Genomic DNA, 22,539 nt, shown 5'->3' with positions numbered 1-22,539 from the left:
AGGTCAAAGAGTGTATGATTAATTGGGCAAGAAATTTTGGTTATAACATTTTATTAGATAACTGGAAAACAATGTGGACAAAGCCATTAAAATTTACATTGTGTTATCATTTATTGGAAAACTTGTATAAAATGATGTTCAGATGGAACCCAACTCCACAAAAAGATGCAAAATTGCATAAAAACGTTTCTAATGTATGTTGTAAATGTTCACAAAGGGAAGGAACATTTTACAAATCACTTTGCCTTCTCCCAGTTGGAATGCAAGAAATGCCTGAAAACTAAGGCACAATCTTCTATCATTCCTAAATTTATATATAATTTTGGATAAAGGAGATACACTATCCATTCACATAATATGGATTTTCTTAAAAGGATTTTGAAATTTTGGGCAAGTCTTTATAGGAGTCAAGACAGGCGTGTTGAATAATTCTTACCTAAGATATAGAGCAAGGTTACATTTTATACATAAAAACCTAGCATTACCATGCAGAGGTTCTGGTGTTGATTTTCATAAATCACAGATCAAAATCTACAAGGTGAGACCATAGGAGTTATTTCAGTATTTTCTTCCATTTAATTTTCCTATTGTAAGAAAAGAGGCTGAGCGATTCCAACCTGAATTCCTGATTCTTTCAGGAGGGTACTGAGATTTCCCATTTTCTTCCTATCCAAAAGGAGAACAGATCCCACAATGCCCAGGCCAAGATCAGCTCTTCCTTCCTCTTGGCACTCAGGCAGCTTTCTCAGGTCCCTCTCAAGTCCCCTGGGAAAATCCAGCCTTCTGGGGCTGAGCTGACTTGCAGAGCGGCTCAGAGGAAGGGAAGGTTTTTGACAGGCTTCAGACTCACTTCCTCTCAGTGTGTATCTTGCACAGTAATAGACTGCCGAGTCCTCCGGCTTCAGGCTGTTCATTTGCAGATAGACTTGGCTTTTGGAGTTGTCCCTGGAGATGGTGAAGCGTCCCTTCACAGACTCTGCATAGTACTGCTTACTGGAATCGGACCATATGCGTGCCACCCATTCCAGCCCTTTGCCAGGGGCCTGCCTCATCCAGTTCATCGAATAGCCCCCGAAGTTGAAACCAGAGCCTTGGCAGGAGAGGCGGAGGGACTCTCCAGGCCTCCTCACATCCCCTCCGGACTCCACCAGCTGGGCCTCTGACAGGACACCTAAAATAAGAGTTGTTTTAATGAGCTCTCCTTTATGCGAGAATTAAAATGGAATGAACCTGAATAGGAGGGAACGAATTACCTCTGGGGACTGCTAATAAGGAAACCAAATTCAGCCACAGAATCATTTTTGCTCCCGTTAAAGAAAGAGGAGAATTGACAGGAAAGGATTCAGGAAGGGGCACAAAGTTTGTGTTGGTGGGAGTAGCCTGAAAAGAGACACCCTGGGGCTCCTTTAAAGGGGAAATTGTGGCCTGATTTACATATAGATCAGCATAAGAGAGCCCCTCGGGACATTGTGGTATAGATTTATTTCAGCACTGCAATAATTAAAGCTTCTGACAGATGCTCCTCATTTCAAATAAGGGTTTTAAGGTGACAGGAAGAAATAATCTCCTGAAATTTCCTTAAATAGCCACGTTACAGTCTGGAAATAAAGAGGAAGGCACATTGGAATTCAAAATGGTCGCTCCACAGTTGTTCCCTTGACCGCGTTCTTTGGAAGAAACCAAAATTAAGTCAATGCAGACCAAGCCATAAGGCCCAATTTATAAGCCACAGATCAATTTTACATACACATCCAAATCTCAAAGTTGGAATATAAATCATTGGAAGCCTATAAAATGTTTCTTAATGGTTTGGTTTTTAACTCAGCAGCCATAGTGATTACAAATATTGGCGGGGTTTTGGGTGGCCATTTTTAGGGTTGTCTTATATTTTTTTAACTGCCCAGAGTTAATTCAAACTAAGACTCAAAAAACTCACTCTCGTACACTTATTCCATGGACTGAGAAACAGAAATAAATGACTTTTCATTTTGCAAACAATTCAGTTTGTTCTATATTTAGCAAAGCGCATCTGTTCTCAACTCAGTTGTGGCTTCATGGTGAGGAATGTAATCTCTTGGGATGTTAAATTTCTTTGAATTGCCTTCAATGGTCTCTCAGGAAAATGAGAGTAAAAGTAATGATGCCTCCGAAGTGAGACAAGGCCTGTAGACCCTTCCTTTGTTCTCCTCCCCCACCCCACACATATGCAAAGCCATTCCGTGTGGCAACACTGCCCCCTGGTGGAAAACGTGAGGAGGGGAGGCATCTACTTAACTTTCCAGAGAGATTCTTGCATTAAGAAATGGGAATTAGGGCTCAAAAGAAATGAAAGAGCTCAAGGAAAGTTAAGCTGGTCTAGGGAGTAAACAAAAACCGCACTTATGTTATATGACAGGAAATTCCTTTTGATGAGTTGGGAAGGACCATCTCAGTCGTCTAGTACAAACCATCCCTGACTGGTGGGGAGCCAGACCCTCTCTGCAGACCTCCACCCAAAAGAGGCTTTTCCAGCCAGACTGAAGCAGGTCCCCCTCGTTCTTCCCTCGCCCTTGTTTTACTCCAGGCAGACCGGGTTGGAAGGGCTTATCATTGGTCAAAATCTGCTCTATACCAGTTCTGTATTCTCTCTGAAAGGAGAATAATTCTTAGCACCTCTTGTGCTTCTTCTACCATTCATTTGCAAAAGATTTTGCGAAATATGAGACTTAGAGGAAAACATAATTTTATCCTCTTTTTAGTTTTCTTTATTTCTTCAAACTGTATCCCTTTTTTTACATAAACTCCATCTCTACATTCACAGAACCCCTTTTTGCCATATCGTATGGTTCAATTAAAGCAGAAGCTGTCACTGAATCTACAGTCCTCAGGATAAAAGAGGCACTCAGTGCATTGACCGTCCACCTTTCCTTGAAGGTATATTTTACACAAGAGAGAGGGGAGGGGAGAGCAGAGGAGAGTTGAGGAGAGGAGAGGAGAGGAGAGGAGAGGAGAGGAGAGGAGAGGAGAGGAGAGGAGAGGAGAGGAGAGGGGAAATGTCCCTTAATTTACATATGTCCTCAGAGAAAATACTCGCTCTCTCCATTCACATGAGTTATTTCTTTGAAACAGTTTTCAGATTATGGGCCAGTTGTTCTAGGAGTCAGGACGTTGGAAGAAATAAAACGCATAATTTTTTTATATGTCAAATCTTATCAATAAGATTGGCTAGCACCGACCAAGAATTATTTAGTATCTACTTCAGAGACAGAGTGGAAAGTCATAGGTGATTTCAAAAGAAAAAATATGAGGGATATTTCTATAAATATGGTGTGTCAATGAAACTAGACATTTTATCCATTTATATTTCATTTTTCATCATCACCCATCTCACTTGAAGAGCATCTCTGGACATTTTGCCAGAAAAGATCATATGATGTAGACTAAGCTATTGAGAATGATATTGATAGCACATTCGTTGAAGGTCCGCACGTCGCAAACTCAAGAAATCTGTTTCTAACAAACCTTTTCCCAAATGGCTGAGAAAGATAATCAATCACTTTGCCTTCTCTCAGTTGGAATGCAAGAAAGACATGAAAACTAAGGGACAATCTTCTATCATCCCTAAATTTATGTATAATTTTGGATAAAGGAGATACACTATCCATTCACATAATATGGATTTTTTAAAAAGAATTTTGAGATTTTGGTCAAGTCTTATAGGCGTCAAGACAGGCGTATTGAATAATTCGTACCTAGGATAAAGAGGGGAGGGAGACGCATGTCAATTTCATCGCAATTGCAACAGCAGTTCGTACAAGCCTTAAAAATGGATACATGGTTGCAAGCAAATAAACACAATGTTTCTTTTGCAAATGATTTGGCTTGGAAACAAAATAGCTTGTACGTGCTGGAGCAATTGTGAGCAGAGGTTCTGAGCCGTTCTCATGATGACAAAACGGCAGGGCACTTTGGTTTTGTGAAAACGCTGCATCTGGTAAGGCGACAATTCTGGTGGCCTACACTTAGGAGGGATGTAAAAGAATATGGCGCTGCTTGCCCTACATGTGCTATGGCCAAGCGAAAAGTAGGGAAGCCCCAGGGACTATTGCAGCTGGTGGCAAGCCCCTCCCACCCTTGGAAGGAAATCTCAATGGACTTTATCGTAGACTTACCACCCAGCCAGATAAAAACGGTCATCTGGGTGTTTAAAGACTACTTCTCGAAACAGGCACATTTTATCCCATGCAACTCCATTCCCTCCGCTCAACAGCTGGCATGCCTCTTTTTAAATCACATTTACAAATTATACGGTACCCCCTCCCGCTTGGTCACAGATAAGGGTACACAATTTACTTCTCAATTCTGGAAGGCATTTTTGAAGTTAATTGGCACCAAGCAGGCATTGTCCACTGCTTGGCACCCCCACACGGATGGCTCTACGGAGATCCTTAACTCCACCCTGGAGCAATTCTTGCGCTCCTTCATAAGCTACCAGCAAGATGACTGGGTAGACTTACTCCCCTTTGCTGAGGTGGCATATAACAATGCAGTGCACCAGAGCACGGGTCACACCCCCTTCCGGGTAGTCTATGGTCGAGACTTTGTTCTGATGCCGGAGTTGCCACAGCCAGAGACCCCACCTTGTTCCCCAGATGACTGGGCGGTGCAGCTAGTCAACATTTGGCCAATCATTCAGCTGGCTCTCTCCGAAGCCCAAGCAACCTACAAGCGGTATGCGGACAACCACAGGGCTGCGCAGCCAGACTACAAAGTGGGAGATAAGATCTACCTCTCCACTAAGTTCATTAAGTCTCCACAGCCCTTGAAGAAGTTAGCCCCCAAGTTAATTGGCCTGTTTCCAATAGGGGACATAATCAACCCAGTAACTTTCAAGTTAGAATTGCCACACAACTTGAAACGAATATACCCGGTGTTCCATTGTGCCTTACTGAAACCGGTTACCTCTTCAAAGTGGCACAACAACCCCCCCCCCCGCCTCCTCCCATCATGATAGATGGACAACAGCATTTTGAAATCAAGGAGGTTCTCGATTCCTGAACGCTATGGAGCACCCTCCAGTACCTGGTCTGCTGGAAACATTTCCCCCACTCTGAGTGGGTGCAGGCTCGGGATGTCTCAGTGCAGCGGCTTGTAAAATGCTTCCATGAAGCGTATCCTGGCAAACTGATGCCTTGAAGTTCTTTTGGGGGAGGCAGTATGTCATGTCCCCTGTTGCGATGCATACATGCATCACAACGGGGAACATGCCTTTCCGGAGAAGGGAAGGAAAGAGGAAGGAATTAGTGATAATTATTTAAGCACTAAAAACCAGATACCAATAAAGGACAAAGGAGCCATACCTTTGCCCTGACCTGAGAAGCCATCCTCCTATCTCCCTGACATCTCTGCATTACCCTGGGGGACACACCTGACCAATGATAAGCCCTTCTGACCAGGTCTGCCTGGAATAAAATGAAGGCGAGGGAAGAACGAGGGGGACCTGCTTGAATTTGGCTAGAACAGCCTCTTTTGGTTGGAGGTCTGCAGAGAGTGTCTTGCTTCCCACCAGTTAGGGATGGTTTGTACTAGACGACTGAGATTGTCCTTCTCAACTCGTTTTTACATGATTTCATGATATTTAGGAGGAAAAATAAGAATACACGACCTCAAGAAAATACAATATATCATAGAATAACCTATCAAAAGGAATTTCCTATATTATAACAAAAGAGAAGCTTTGGATTGTTGGCAGAGTGCTGGAAAGCCTTTGGCCCAGGAGAGATCAGAAAAGTCACACACCAGACATTTCTATAAAAACACTTTTTTTTACAGAAAAACAAACATATTTAAAAGCTGTTTGCTGAGAGGAGAGATTTCTCTCAGCTGCATATTCTCTGCAAGCCTACACAGAAGGTAAACTGAAACTGAAACAAGTCCAGGAAAGTTCTTCTCCTTAGGCCGTGCAACCATTAACACATGAAAAGGGGACAATTAAATTCAGCCTCTTCACCTGGCCAAAATGATTAGTTACCATAGTAACCTTAATCTGTAGTAGAAAACACATTAACATGGATTTCTCCCAAGACCAGCTTAAGTGTCCTGGAGATGTTTCATTTCATGGGAGCCCTAATTACCATTTCTTAATGCAAGAATCTGCTGGGAAAGTTATGTAGATGCCTCCCCTCCTCAGGTTTTACACCAGGGGGCAGTGTTGCCACACAAAATCGCTTTGGATATGTGTGGGGTGGGGGTGGGTGAGGGGAGCAAAGGAAGGGTCTACAGGCCTTGTCTCATTTCAGAGGCATCATTATATTTACTCTCATCTTCCTAAGAGACCAGTGAAGGCAATTCAGAGAAATTTAACATCCCAGGAGATTACATTCCTCACTGTCATGAGTCCTGATGGTGAGCAGGAGGGGGACCCTATGCAGGGTTTGAAAACGCATTCGTAATACTGATGAATTAAGCAGACATTCAAAGAGACCCACTTCAGACCCACCTTAACTTTTGGGGTTTATCTGTCTGGGTTTTTCCCAGGCTTCTTCAGTTTGTTACGATTTTCGGTCTAATGTAGCAGTAATAAATCACTAGAGACCGATTCCTTGTCTCAGCCTGGTTCCTCACTGTTAGGACACTCACCATGAAGCCACATCCAAGTTGAGAACAGTTGTGCTTTGTTAAATATAGAAAAAACTGAATTGTTTGGTAAATGCAAAGTGATTTATTTCTGTTTCTCAGTCCACGGACTAAGTGTAGGAGAGGCGTTTTTATTAGTATTTGTATGAATCAACTCTGGGCAGCTAATAACCCATAAAAAGACCATACAAAATGGCAACCAACCCCAAACCCCCCAGCCCCAATATTCAGTATGTAATCCATAGAGTTGCTGAGTAAAAAACCAAACTAATCAGGAACACTCTACAGGCTTCCAATACATTTTTTTAAAAAAATCAACTTTCAGACTCGGATGTGTATGTAAAATTGATTTGTGGCTTAGAAATAGGGCCTTATGGCTTGGTCTGCATTCACTTATTTTGGGTTTCTTCGAAAGGACGTGGTCAAGGGAACAACAGTGGAGCATACATCCGGAACTCCGATGTGCCATCCTATCTATATCTGGCTATTTATAACGTGGCTATTTACTGAAATTTCATGGCATGATTTCTTCCTGACACCTTAAAACCCTTAGTTGAATTGGGGAGGTTCTGTCAGATTTGCTTTAATTATTCCAGTCTAAACTGCCCTTTCTCCTATGTCCTGTATGTGAAAGGTGTGTTGAAATAAATCTATACCTCAAAGTCCCGAGGGGCTCTTTTATGCTGAGTGATATGCAAATCAGGCCACAATTTCCCCTTTAATGGAGCCCCAGGGTGTCTCTTTTCAGGCTACACCCACCAACACAAAGTTTGTGCCCTTTCATGAATCCTTTCCTGTCAAGTCCCCTCTTTCTTTAACGGGAGCAAATATGATCCTGTGGCTGAACTTGGTGTCCTTCCTAGCAGTCCTCAGAGGTAACTGTTTCTATCGTATTCAGGTCCTTTCCATCTTAATACTTGTATACAGGAGAACTCATTAAAATAACTTTAATTTTAGGTGTCCAATCTGCAGCCCAGATGGGGTTGGGGACTGGAGGGGACATGAGGAGGCCTGGAGAGTCTCTCCGTCTCCCCTGCCAAGCCTCTGGATTCACCTTCAGTAGCTTCCACATGAGCTGGGTGAGACAGGCTCCAGGGAAAGGGCTGGAATGGGTGGCATGGATAAGCTACAATTCATGTAGCATTTACTACTTGGACAAAGTGAAGGGATGCTTCACCATCTCCAGGATAAAGAGCAGGGTTATATTGTATTGAATATAAATCTAGCATTGCCAGGTGGAAGTTGTGGGGTTGATTTTTATAAATCACAGATCAAAAATTACAAGGTGAGACCAGAAGAGTTATTTTAAGATTTTTTTTTCCATTTGAACAAAGAGGCTGAGCAATTCCAATCTTCCCCCCACCCGGAAGTTAGTGGAGGGGATGGCAGGTTGGGGCATCCCTGGTTGGGAAGGGGGTGGCAGCAGGAACTACCAGGGAGCTACCAAAGGTTGGAAGAGAGTCCAATCTCAACAGAACCAGAAGGTTTCTGGAAGAGCATCACTGCAATTCCCAAATTTTTGGTTTCTTGACTCTACCCGGCATTAGGGAGGGAGTGTCAGGATTAAGGGAATTGAATATATATTAATATAGAACGAATGGGAAATGAGCATCAGGTAGAAAACAATTTAACTGAGGAGTTAGGGCTGTATCAAAGTACACAATTTTGAATTAGGTGCATGTTCACTCCCTTTGGGGGCTGGAATATCTATTCGTTTCAGTGTTACCCTTGAAAACTTCCTTTACATTCTTATTCTGAAGTGTATATATGGATGGATTCAGCAAAGGTGTCATCACAGTGTGAAAAAGGGCCACACCTTTGTAGAAGCCAGAGGAAAGGATTTTCCCTGGGAGAAGGTACATGAAAAGGGAACATCCATTAAATTAACTCTGGATGGTTTTTATGGTGTATAGTTGTATTTTGTTTTTTTTTTACTTCTTTTTCCTTGGATTATAGTTTTTACCTTCAGCAAAGGATTGTTACCTTGTCGTGGTGCTGGAGCTTGAGCACCTCAATGATGCCATGAGCTAAACCGTGAAGGGCCACCCAAGACGGGGAGGTCATGACAGAGAGGTCAGACTAAATGCGATCCGTGGGGAAGGTAATGGCAACCCACCTCAGTATTCTTGCCATGAAAAGTAAATGGATCAGTATAACCAGAGATATGTCAGTATACCATCGGAAGATGAGACCCCCAGGTCGGAAGATGGTCAAAATGCTACTGAGGAGGAACAGAGGATGAGTTCAACTAGCCCCAGATGTGATGACGCAGCTAGCTCAAAGCCGAAAGGACGGTTAGCGGCCGATGGTGCTGGTGGTGAACGGTGAATCCGATGTTCTAAGGATCAACACGCCATTGGAACCTGGAATGTAAGATCTATGAGCCAGGGCAAATTGGATGTGGTTATTGGTGAGATGTCAAGATTAAAGATAGACATTTTGGGCATCAGCAAACTGAAATGGACTGGAATGGGCCACTTCACATCAAATGACCACCAGATCTACTACTGTGGACAAGAGGACCACAGAAGAAATGGAGTTGCCTTCATAATTAATAGTAAAGTGGCAAAAGCAGTGCTTGGATACAATCCAAAAAATGATAGAATGATCTCAATTCGAATTCAGGGCAAGCCATCTAACATCACAGTGATCCAAATATACGCCCCAACCACAGATGCTGAAGAAGCTGAAGTAGAGCAGTTCTATGAGGATCTGCAGCACCTACTGGACAACACGCCTAAAAGAGATGTTATTTTCATCACGGGAGACTGGAATACTAAGGTGAGCAGTCAAATGACACCTGGAATTACAGGTAAGCATGGCCTGGGAGAAGAAAACAAAGCAGGACATAGGCTGATAGAATTTTGCCAAGACAACTCACTCTGCATAACGAATACTCTCTTCCAACAACCTAAGAGACGGCTTTATACATGGACTTCACCAGATGGACAACACCGAATTCAGATTGACTGCATCCTTTGCAGCCAAAGGTGGCAGTCATCTATACAGTTGGTAAAAACAAGACCTGGAGCTGACTGTAGTTCTGATCACGAACTTCTTCTTGCACAATTTAGGATCAGACTAAAGAGATTAGGGAAGACCAACAGATCAGCTAGATATGAGCTCACTAATATCCCTCAGGAATATGCAATGGAGGCAAAGAATCGATTTAAGGGACTGGACTTAGTAGACAGAGTCCCGGAAGATCTATGGACAGAAGTTCGCAACATTGCTCAGGAGGCAGCAACAAAATACATCACAAAGAAAGAGAAAACCAAGAAGGCAAAATGGCTGTCTGCTGAGACACTAGAAGTAGCCCAAGAAAGAAGGAAAGCAAAAGGCAACAGTGATAGGGGGAGATATGCCCAATTAAATGCAAAATTCCAGAGGTTAGCAAGAAGAGATAAGGAATTATTTTTAAACAAGCAATGCGCGGAAGTGGAAGAAGACAATAGAATAGGAAGGACAAGAGACCTCTTCCAGAAAATTAGAAACATTGGAGGAAAATTCCAGGCAAAAATGGGTATGATCAAAAACAAAGATGGCAAGGACCTAACAGAAGAAGAAGAGATCAAGAAAAGGTGGCAAGAATATACGGAAGATCTGTATAGGAAGGATAAGAATATCGGAGATAGCTTTGACGGTGTGGTCAGTAAGCTAGAGCCAGACATCCTGAAGAGTGAGGTTGAGTGGGCCTTAAGAAGCATTGCTAATAACAAGGCAGCAGGAGACGACGGCATCCCAGCTGAACTGTTCAAAATCTTGCGAGATGATGCTGTCAAGGTTGTTGTTGCTGTTTATTCGTTTAGTCATTTCTGACTCTTTGTGACTTCATGGACCAGCCCACGCCAGAGCTTCCTGTCGGTTGTCGACACCCCCAGCTCCCCAGGAACAGGTCCGTCACCTCTAGAATATCATCCATCCATCTTGACTTTGGTTGGCCCCTCTTCCTTTTGCCTTCCACTCTCCCTAGCTTCAGCATCTTCTCCAGGGTGTCCTGTCTTCTCATTATGTGGCCAAAGTATTTCAGTTTTGCCTTGAATATCATTCCCTCAAGTGAGCAGTCTGGCTTTATTTCCTGGAGGATGGACTGGTTTGATCTTCTGGCAGTCCAAGGCACTCTCAGAATTTTCCGCCAACACCACACTTCAAAAGCATCGATCTTCCTTCTCTCAGCCTTCCTTATGGTCTCACTTCGGAGGCATCATTATATAGACTCTTATTTTACTAAGAGTTCAATGAAAAGACCTCAAGAAAATGTAATGTGTATGTAAAATTGATTTGTGGCTTATTAATTGGGCCTTATGGCTTGGTCTGCATTCACTTGTTTTGGGCGTCTTCCAAAGAACTTGGTCAACGGAAAAACTGTGGAGCAATCATTTTGAACTCCGATGTGCCATCCTCTTTATTTCCGGACTCTAACATGGCTATTTGAGGAAATTTCAATGCCTGATTTCTTTCTGTCACATTAAAATCCTGACTTAAAAGGTACAGATGGAACCTAACCCCACAAAAATATGCAAAATTGTATAAAAACTTTTCTAATGTATGTTGCAAATGTTCACAAAGGGAAGGAACATTTTACAAATCACTTTGCCTTCTCCCAGTTAGAATGCGAGAAATCCATGAAAACTAAGGGACAATCTTCTATCATCTCTAAATTTGTATATAATTTTGGATAAAGGAGATACACTATCCATTCACATAATATGGATTTTTTTAAAGAATTTTGAAATTTTGGGCAAGTCCTTATAGGACTCAAGACAGGCATGCTGAATAAATCTTACCTAAGATATAGAGCAAGGTTACATTTTATAAATAAAAACCTAGCATTCCCACGTGGAGGTTCTGGTGTTGATTTTCATAAATCACAGATCAAAAACTACAAGGTGAGACCATAGAAGTAATTTCAATATTTTTTTCCATTTAATTTTCCTGTTGAGCAAAGAGGCTGAGCGATTCCAACCTTTCTCCCATCCAGAAGTTACTGGGAAGGACGGCAGGTGGGAAGGGAATTTTCCTGAACCACCTAGAACTGACTTTCCCTGGAACTGACTTGAACCCCCCGATCTACGTTCCTTTGCTATTCTAAGTATTATAACACGACGGCATTTAAGCTACCCTTGGCCTGATGTTTTTAGGCCTTATTTTCTGACTTCTGCCCCCTTCCTTGGTGTCAAACCACCCCACACTCTGGCAGGCCTTGCAGCATCCTGAATTTATTACTACATTTCGACTGGTGGAAGAGGAAAATGACTTTAAACGTATTTAGACTTTCAATTGCCTGTATGTGTCTGCATGTGTTCATGTGTGTGTGTCTGTGTGTATGTACCTATATGTAGTACATCTATGGATAGAGGGAGAGAGGATATATAGAAACAGAAACAAATGCACATAAAGTGGGAGAGGGGAAAGCCTGCGTCTCAAGAAAGAGGAAATGAGGGTTGAACTTCAAGACCAATAAAGGAATGAAGAGTTCTAATTACTGAATAAATTCTGTATTTCCAGATACTTTTTGAGAGCAGAACTTGAGAACAATTCCCTTTGCCGTCTTTCAGGAGGGTACTGAGATTTGCCATTTTCTTCCTATCCAAATGGAAAACAGATCCCCGAATGCCCAGGCCAAGATCAGCTCTTCCTTCCTCTTGGCACTCAGGCAGCTTTCTCAGCTCCCTCTCAAGTCTCCTGGGAAAATCCAGCCTTCTGGGGCTGAGCTGACTTGCAGAGCGGCTCAGAGGAAGAGAGTTTTTTCCAGGCTTCAGACTCACTTCCTCTCACTGTGTCCCTCGCACAGTAATAGACTGCCGAGTCCTCCAGTTTCAGGCTGTTCATTTGCAGATAGAGTTGGCTTTTGGAGTTGTCCCTGGAGATGGTGAAGCGTCCCTTGACTTTGTCCGAGTAGTAAGTACTGGAACCAGAGGTTATCAATGCCACCCATTCCAGTCCTTTTCCAGGGGCCTGCCTCACCCAGTGCATCTCATAGCTGCTGAAGCTGAACCCAGAGCCTTGGCAGGTGAGGCGGAGGGATTCTCCAGGCCTTCTCACGTCCCCTCCGGACTCCACCAACTGGGCCTCTGACAGGACACCTAAAATAAAAGTTCTTTTAATGAGCTCTCCTTTATGCAAGAATTAAAATGGAAAGAACCTGAATAGGAGGGAACCAATTACCTCTGAGGACTGCTAGGAAGGAAACCAAATTCAGCCACAGGATCATTTTTGCTCCCGTTAGAGAATAGAGGGGACTTGACAGGAAAGGATTCAGGAAGGGGCACAAACTTTGTGTTATGTGTGTAGCCTGAAAAGAGACACCCCGGGGCTCCTTTAAAGGGGAAATTGTGGCCCAATTTACATATCGCTCAGCATAAAAGAGCCCCTCGGGGCATTGAGGTATAGATTTAGTTCAACACATCTTTCACTCATGGGACATCGATGAAAGGGCAGCTTTACACTGGAATATTTAAAGCTTCTGACAGATGCTCCTCACTTAATGTAAGGGTTTTAAGGTGACAGAAAGTAATCAGGCATTGAAATTTCCTCCAATAGCCATGTTACAGTCCGGAAATAAAGAGGATGGCACATCGGAGTTCAAATTGGTTGCTCCACAGTTGTTGCCTTGACCACGTTCTTTGGAAGAAACCAAAATTAAGTCAATGCAGACCAAGCCATAAGGCCCAATTAATAGGCCACAGATCAATTTTACAAACACATCCACGTCTCAAAGTTGGAATATAAATCATTGGAAGCCTGTATGATGTTTCTTATTCGTTTGGTTTTTAACTCAGCAGCCGTACTGATTACAAATATTGGGAGGTTTTTGGGTTGCCATTTTTATGGTCTTCTTATCTGTTTTTGACTGCCCAGAGTTAATTCGTACTAAGATTCAAAAAAACTTACTCTCCTACACTTATTCCATGGACTGAGAAACAGAAATAAATGACTTTTCATATTCCAAACAATTCAGTTTGTTCTATATTTAGCAAAGCACATCTGTTCTCAACTCAGATGTGGCTTCATGGTGAGAAATGTAATCTCTTGGGATGTTAAATTTCTTTGAAATGCCTTCAGTGATCTCTCAGGAAAATGAGGGTAAAAGTAATGATGCCTCCGAAGTGAGACAAGGCCTGCAGACCCTTCCTTTGTCCCGCTCCCCCTCCCCCTCCCCCACCCCACCCATATGCAAAGCCATTCCGTGTGGCAACACTGCCCCCTGGTGGAAAACCTGAGGAGGGGAGGCATCTACTTAACTTTCCAGAGTGATTCTTGCATTAAGAAATGGTAATTAGGGCTCCGATGAAATGAAATAGCTCCAGGGAACATAAGCCAGTCTATGGAGTAACCGAAAGCTGCTCTTTTGTTATATGACAGGAAATTCCTTTTGATGGGTTATTCTATGAGATACTGTATTTTCCTGAGGTCGTGTATTCTTATTTTTTCTCCTAAATATTATGAAATCATGTAAAAACAAGTTGGGAAGGACCATCTTGGTCGTCTAGTACAAAGCATCCTTGACTGGTGGGGAGCCAGACCCTCTCTGCAGACCTCCAACCAAAAGAGGCTGTTCCAGCCAAATTAAAGCAGGTCCCCCTCGTTCTTCCCTCAACCTCGTTTTAGTCACGGCAGACCGGGTTGGACGGGCTTATCATTGGTCCAAATCTGCTCTATCCTAGTTTTGTACTCTCTCTGATAGGAGAATAATTCTGAACATCCCTTGTTCATCTTCTACCATTCATTCACATTGGATGACTGTGGGTTTTACGAGATATGGGACTTAGAGGAAAACATAATTTTATCCTTTTTTAATTTTTCTTTATTTCTTCAAACTGTATTCCACTTTTTTTACATAAATTCCACCTGTACATTCACAGGACCCCTTTTGGCCATTTTGTATGGTTCAGTTTAAGCAGAAGCAGTAACTGATTATACAGTCCTCCGGAAAAAAAGAGGCGCTCAGTGCATTGACCTTCCACCTGTCCTTGAAGACATATTCCACAGTAATAGACTGCCGTGTCCTCTGGCTTCAGGCTGTTCATTTGGAGATACAGCTGGCTGTGGGAATCATCCCTGGAGATGGTGAAGCACCCCTTGACATTTTCCGAGTAGTTAATATCACTTGAACCAGAGCTTATGTATGCCACCCATTCCAGCCCTTTCCCTGCAGCCTGTCTGACCCAGTCCATGCCGTAGCTGCTGAACGTGAATCCGGAGGCTTGGCAGGAGAGATGGACAGACTCTCCAGGCCTTCTCATGTCCCCTCCGGACTCCACCAGCTGGGACTCTGACTGGACACTTAAAAAAAAAAAGGTGTTTCTATAAGCTCTCCTGTATAGAAAATTTATAATAGAAAGAAACTCTGTATAGAGGGAAAAATTACCTCTGAGTACTGCTAGCAGGGACAACAAGTTTAGCCACAGGATCATTTTTGCTCCCTCAAATGAATGGAGGGAAATTGATAAAAAAATGTTCAGGAAAGTGCAGAAACTTTGTGTTGGTGGGTGTAGCCTGAAAAGGGAAACCATGGGCCTCCTTTAAAGGGGAAATGGTGCCCTGATTTACATTTCGCTCAGGATAAAAGAGCCCCTCATTTTGTTGACTGAGAGATTTCTTTGCACACACCTTTCACACATGATTTTGAAATGATGGGAATATCTTCAGAAAAATCAAGGGAGACTATCTTGTTTTTCATTGTGAGTACATTGGAGAAATGACAAATTTTCACTGGAGTAAGTAAAGCAGGATCTGGAAAAAACTCCACAGTTCAGGAAAGCTTTTCAAAGTAAGAGAAATAAAATTTGCACTAAGAATATTTTAAATTGCCATGTTAGAGACCATACATGAAAAAGATGCCACATGTGAGTTCAGAATGTTGGCTCCACTGCTGTTTCCTTCTTTGAAGGAAAGTTCAAAGCCTCTAAACTATGCACGGGTTTTCGTGCCAGATAGGGGTCCCCTCCTGCTCACCATCTGTATTCATGACTTCACTCAATATTAAGCAGAGGGCATTTGTTGTCAACTCAGACATGGCCTGGGTGAGGGTTGTGCCCACTTGTGATGTTACATTTCCTTGAGATCCTTCCAGAGATCCCTTAGGAAAATGAGAATTAAAAAAAAAAAAAATGCCTCCAAAATGAGACAATTTCTATAGACAATTGCTTTATTCCCCTTCCCCACCCCCAGCCCATACATAGGGAAAGTGATTCAGAATGACAGCACAGCTCCCTGGTGTAAAATGTGAGAAAAGAAGACAGCTACTTATCTTTCCCACAAAGTTCTTGCATTCAAACATGGTAATTAGGGCTGAGAAGAAATGAAGGGTTTCATATCTCAAAGGAGATAGGAAATCAGTAATCACTAGCAATCATCACCCAGATATACAACGATTAACACCAGGATTAACACCAGATGAACAATCAAACAGTACATTATATCTTACTCAAGGAACTATTAACTCAATCAATCAACGAAGTAGCAAACAACAGCCCAATCATGGAGCTCCCAAGGAGAGAACAACACCTCCTCCAGCACAAGCTGGACAAGCCATGGTATATAAACAGAGAGCAAGTCCCACTCCCTTTCCACACCAAAGATTTTTCCTAGGCTGGCAATGAAATGTCTGAAAGAAAATAACAAGGCTCAGGGAGCACCAAAGTCTCCACAATAGGAAATCAATTTTGAAGGGTTAGTCTATGATTGTTTGCATTTTCTGTGAGTGGTGGAGGCTTAATTTTTCTCCTAAAAAAGGACAAGTCACTCATGCCCATACTACAACACAGTCATTGTGGGGCTTCACTTGAAGACCACACCAAAGCTTCACTTGGTTCAGAATGCAGTGGTGCAGGAAGTGACGGGCTTGCACCCATATGCCTATCTGATGTCTCTGCTTCGCAAGCTGCCCAGGTTTCCTTTGACTCAGGTTGCAATTCAAGGTGCTGGTCACTTCCTATAAAGCTGTATGTGGCATAGAGCCTGGTTACTTGAGGGACTGCCTGCAATATGGAAGTTTTGGGGCTAATTTTCTTTAATCACCTACCAAAAACTACAAGTCTCACAAGATGAAACTACAGGATTTATTTTGTTATATTTTCCTTTCACTTTCCCTGTTAAGGAAAGAGGCTGAGGGATTCTAAACGGTTAGTGTGCAGGATGCCAGGTAAAGGCACCCCCTGTTTGAGAGAAGGTGGTACCAGTAACTATCAAGAAGCTACACAGTCCAAAATTTACAGACCCAGAGGGCTCCTGAGAGAGGTGGTTCTTATGTAGCAACATTTTGCTTTTCTGCTTCTTCCCAGCTGAGGGGAACAAGCTTTAGGAAGAAACAGATTGAGTGTATATTAAGGAAGAAGAAATGAGAAATGAACAACACATAGAAAAGAATTAATCTGATGAGTGTTGGTGATTTCTGTCTACTATAATAAAAATCAAACTAAAAAGCCCATAAATTCTCTGCCATTATACTTAATAATACAACAATTTTAATGATCGTAATCTTAATAAACCCAAAACCCTCCAAGGAGACATTTTTATACCTTATTCATCCTAATCCAAATCATTAAAAATAAATGAAATCAGCCAAACAGTAAAAGCAATCCAGGTTAATATTCATTAACCCTTATCCCACTTCAAAATAAACCAGAGCATTTACATATCCCCACAATGTGCACAGAGCTTTTTTTCTTAAAAAGATCAAACAACCAAACGCACCCCCTCAGAAACTCTGACTTCTCGTCACAAACCCTCCCATACATAATAACACCTTCTTTCTCATAGCATTCCTTCAGAAGATCAATTTCACTTGTGGCTTCACACTTAGAAGAAACATTTCTGTCACTATTAAATTCCTCATTTCCACAGCAGCCCCAGCCAGATGACAGACCTCACATTTTCCACAATGTCCTGAATGCCTTGCATAAAAACTTGGTAGGAGTCAGAAAGAATCTGTTTAAAATCTTGGTGGAAGTCAGAGAAAGTCCATTTAAGGTCCTCCATGTCAAGCAGTAGATTATGGCGCCCCCAGGAGCTTAACCAGAAACAGTCGAGGATATGAAAGAATTCCATAATGTGTTTACACAAGAAAAAGTGAGATATGCAGACAGTACCCCAGGGAAAGTAGAAGCAGAAAAGTGAAAGTTCAAAACAGCCAGTTCAATGTGTAGGAAAATGCGAATATCTTCAAATTTAGTACAAAAATAAGAACAGGAGAGAATTATTTACTCTCAATCCTCCTTACTCTCTGGAGGAAAACAAAGTCTAAAACTTAAAAAGATTTTTTTTAAAGATTAATCCCAAAAATAATAAGCATCAAGAGAGCCCTCTTGTCCTTGCTGTAGAACGCCCATATGAGGGTACACATACTTAAAATAAATATAAATAGAGTGATTTAGAAATGGGGTGGACAGTCTTAGTGTCCCTTTAAGAATACAAAGCAGCTCAGAAAACGGTGACATCCCAGCCTCCTGGCTAGCTCTTACCAGTTGAGTGCAAACATTGTTTGTGATCTTTTGGCTGCAAGCAGCTGTCCAAAGGACAGAATGGGTCTATTCCATGCATTTTCCTTTTTTCTGGAGAAGACTCCCAGGCTTCAGAAAAATCTGCCTGAGCCTGAAAAAACTGCCACGTTTTCTTCTCTGCCCATTGAGCCCACCGGCACAGCTACTCAGTCTGCCATGTCCCCATTGGAAGTCCCAAGACCACCTCTCCTTTTGAATCTTGTAAAAAATATATATATTGCACTCTAGGTCTTTTCCCACTGCATAGAAATTGACAGACAGTTTCTTGCCATTCATGTAAGATTTGGGTTAGAATTGGCACCATTAGCTTTTTCCTAAACAAAGGACAATTCACTCATGCCCTAGTCAACCCATAGCTTGACTATTACAACACACTCTATGTGGGGCTGTCCTTGAAGACTACACTGAAGCTTCACTTGGTTCAGAATGCAGTGGTGCAGGAAGTGATGGGCTTCCCTCCATATGCCTATCTAATATCTCTGCTTCGCAAGCTGCTTTCCAGCTAGATTCTGGTTGTATTTCAAGGTGCTGGTCACTCCATATCAAGCTCTACATGGCATAAAACCTGGTTACTTGAGGGACTGCCTGTAATGTGGATGTTTTGGGTTAATATTTTTTAATCACATACCAAAAACTACAAGTCTCACAAGATGAGACCACAGGATTTTTTTTTTTAATTTATTTTCTTTTCAATTTCCCTGTTAAGGAGAGAGGCTGAGGGATTCTAACTTTTTAGGGTGCAGGATGCCAGGTAAAGGCACCCCCGTTTGATACAAGTTGGTGCCAGTAACTCAGGCCTGCAACTAGGGTCTGTGTCACCTGGGGCAAATATGGATTCTGTGCGCATTTTGGTGCCCCCCAGTGCTCATTTTGGTGGCCCCCCAGTGCTCATTTTAGCACTGCCCCAGTACAGCAACCAAGGCATTTGCCCTGCTTGCCCCCCCCACTTAGTTGCAGCCCTGCAGTAACCAGCAAGAAGCTACACAGTCCAAAGTTTGCAGACCCAGAGGGCTCCTGGGAGAGGAGGTTCATAATTTGCAACATTTCTCTCTCCTGCCTTTGCCCAGCTGAGGAGAAAGAGCTTCAGGAAGAAAGAGATTGAGTGTCTATTAAGGCAGAAGGAATGAGAAATTACCAACACATAAAAAAAAAAAAAAGCTAATGAGTGTTTGTGATATTTAGACTATGAAAGGGGACTTCATTGCAAAGTAGTAAAAGAACGAAGAATGAATCCATGTTTCTCCCTCTAATTAAATTTTAATTCATCTTACATAATGAATCCATGTTTCTCCCTCTAATTAAATTTTAACTATTTTTTAAACTACCCAGTTTATTCTATTGACCTGAGATTTCCTTCTTGTCCCCCTACCAAACTGCCAACCAGGTTCCAAGATCAGCATTGGACTCCCACTTGCTATGATGGAGATTCAGTTGCTGCTTTTAAGTCGCAATATGCACATTCGAACTCCTGTGACTGAATGAACCTGGAGAGCTGAACTGAGGAAGGGACCGTTTTTGCCAGGCTTCAGACTCACTTCCTCCCACTGTGTGTCTTGCACAATAATAGACAGCCGAGTCCTCTGGCTTCAGGCTGCTCATTTGCAGATACAGCTGGCTGCGGGAATCGTCCCTGGAGACGGTGAAGCGTCCCTTGACTTTGTCTGAGTAGTAAGTGGTAGAGTCAAGCATCTCTGGATCTATGCTGGACACCCATTCCAGGCCTTTCCCTGGAGCCTGTCTGACCCAGCTCATAGGGAGAACACTGAAGTCAGATCCAGAGGCTTGGCAGGAGAGACGGAGGGACTCTCCGGGCCTTCTCACATCCCCGCCGGACTCCACCAACTGGATCTCAGACTGAACTCCTAAAGAAAACAAAGGTGTTTCAATGAGATCTCCTGAATACAAAAGCAGAAAATTGAGGAAAATTCTATAGAGAGGGAAGAATTACCTTGGAGGACTACTAATAAGGAGAAGACGTTTAGCCATGGGATCATTTTTGCTCCCTTTAATGAACGGAGGGGAATTGGCAGGAAAGGATTCAGGAAAGTGCAAACTTTGTGTTGGTGGGTGTAGCCTGAAAAGGTGAAACCATGGGGCGCTTTTAAAGAGGAAATTGTCTGTCAATTTGCATATCACTTGGCATAAAAGAGCCCCTCAGGGCATTGATGTCATAGATTTCCTTGCACAAATCTGACACTGGGGATTTTCAACATAAATTTCCAGTCCTGCAAAAATTGAACACATTTTTTTTTTCTGTGACGACATAGGAGAAAGGCAGGTTTACATTAGAGTAATTAAAAGAGGGAGAAGCCAAATTTCCCCACCTCTCCAAAGGGATTCAAGGCAACAGAGAATGAACATCCCCTAAGAACTTTTGGGAGAGACATTTTAGAGCTAGAACATGAAACCAACAGTGCATCTGAGTTTGGGAGTATTTCCCACCTTGCTTGCCTTTTTGAAGACACCCAAAACAATGCCAACCTAGCTATGAGGCACAATCTGTGTGTTGGAGTTGAATCAGAGAAATCACGGGGAAATAAAGACTAGACAGAGCCAATAGTGTGTCCTTTGCTTCTCAGATTGGTTTTTAACTCAGCAGTTGTTTGGATTTTATATACTGCTTGTTTTAGTTTACTATTTTGTGTTCTGTTCTTAACAGTTGCTGGTTGCCCAGAGTGAATTCAAATAGATAGGCAGCCATATTAATTGAAATAATAACAATAACAATAATAATGATTAATAATAATAATAATAATAGCAACAATAGTAAGTCATGACTTCATGGTAAGGATTGTAGCCTCCTGAGATGTGGAATATTCTTGAGACTTTTTCAGTGAACGATTATGGAAGTACGAAAAAAAAGGAATGGTGCCCCCCAAATGAGGCCGTCTCCAATGGCACTTGCTTTATCTCCCTACCCCACCCCCACCCCAGACACAGACCATGGGATTCAGTGTGGCAACACTGCCCCCTGGTGTGGGAAGTGAAGAGAGCAGCCCTCGGCCCAATTCCACACAGACATTTGTTCCAGGCAAAATTCTCCTCAGTATGCCTATGGCTCTTTGGATGTTTGGAAGGATTATTCCACATTGGCATTTCCTGCCTCCAGCCATGACACTATATTGTATCCCATTCCAGTATCCTGTCTGAAGCCAGTCTCATCCAGATCAGACTGCAAGCAGTGAAGTTGCAATTGGAAGCTTCAGGCCATATTAATAATTATGTCTTTCCTTCCAGCAAACTCTCTGGTTGGATACCTGGAAAAAAAGAGTCCTAAAGATCTCACTAGAGGGCTGATTTCTTCTTCTGTTGTATACGGACAGAAGACATCCCCCTGTAATGGGAACAGAGGAAACAAATTGGGGCAAAAGTATTGCATTTGTCCTTCTCCTCTCATTCCACCTCCTACGCCCTATAGGAGTTGGCCGGAAAATTGACAGAGAAACCCAAGTTATTTTTATAATAAATTACTTCTTGATGAAATAAATTAGAACCTATATTTAGATATACATTGGAATTCAAAGAGCATCTTCTCAGAATTTTCAGGGGGAAAAAGGTGGAGAGAAGTCCAAGAGAAGGGAGGGGCAGTGCTCCATCAACATCTTGCCACCCCTCCTTGGAGCTCACTGCAATGTGTCACTGACTACAATCACAATTTGGAAATGAGGAACAAGTGATTGATCTCTGTGAATGACCAAAGGAGCATTTCTTTCAGGGTAAGTAAAACTCTGCATTGCAGCTCTTCACCAATTCAGAACAGAGTTTCAAGAATCAATTCTTCAACCCAATATGGACAAGAATTGTTTGAACACCACTGGAGTAGACACAAAATTTGGTCCTGAAATTGTGGTAAACCACTGTTCTTATCTATGGCTTGTGAAATAAATTAGAATTAATTAGATTCCAGCATAACACTAGAGAAAGAAACAAAAAATTTGCAATGTGAAATTTCTAGGTCCACTCAACTCCCAACGTTAAAGTGAAGGAAACCACATTACCATCAGCTTGTCCTTCTGTAAAAAGTCTTTCTTTTTTAAAGTATTTTTTTCCTGTTTTTTTTCCCATCCTAATGGAAAAAAGCTCCCACAATGCCCATGCCAAGATCCGCTCATCATTCCTCTTGGCAATCAGAAAGCTTTCTCGGGTTTCCCTCAAGTCTCTCAAGTCTCTCTGGCAAATCCAGCCTTCTGGGGCTCAGTTGAATTGCAGAGCTGCTCGGACGAATGGCAGGTTTGACCTTTTCATTGAACTTTTAAGATCATTACAGAAATGAAAAAAATGTGACTCCAAAATGAGACAAATGAAACACTGGATTTATTTCCCCACCCTGCTGCACCCTGTGCATAGCCAATGCAATAATGTGACCACACTGCCCCCTGCTGTAAACGTTCAGGAGGACAGGCATCTACCTTTTTTTCCA

At 42.4% G+C, this 22,539-nt stretch overlaps 1 pseudogene and 1 gene segment (V, D, J or C); both read right to left on the bottom strand.

Annotated features, from left to right (window-relative positions):
• Positions 1-842: 842 nt before the first annotated feature.
• Positions 843-1,299, bottom strand: LOC134495878 (Ig heavy chain V region 3-like; the record flags this gene model as incomplete). The annotated part of the segment is given in 2 exon segments: positions 843-1,171; positions 1,254-1,299. Coding segments are annotated over 2 exon segments (375 nt in total), but the record flags the coding sequence as incomplete, so codon positions are not given.
• Positions 1,300-11,512: 10,213 nt separating this feature from the next.
• On the bottom strand, positions 11,513-19,808 carry LOC134497142 (uncharacterized; annotated as a pseudogene).
• Between the last annotated feature and the right edge of the window lie 2,731 nt (positions 19,809-22,539).

Source organism: Candoia aspera, chromosome 4 (genome assembly GCF_035149785.1).
Source record: "Candoia aspera isolate rCanAsp1 chromosome 4, rCanAsp1.hap2, whole genome shotgun sequence".
Lineage (NCBI taxonomy): Eukaryota > Metazoa > Chordata > Lepidosauria > Squamata > Boidae > Candoia > Candoia aspera.
The sequence above is the reverse complement of the archived record's forward strand: the minus strand, read 5'-3'. Positions and strand labels throughout refer to the sequence as shown.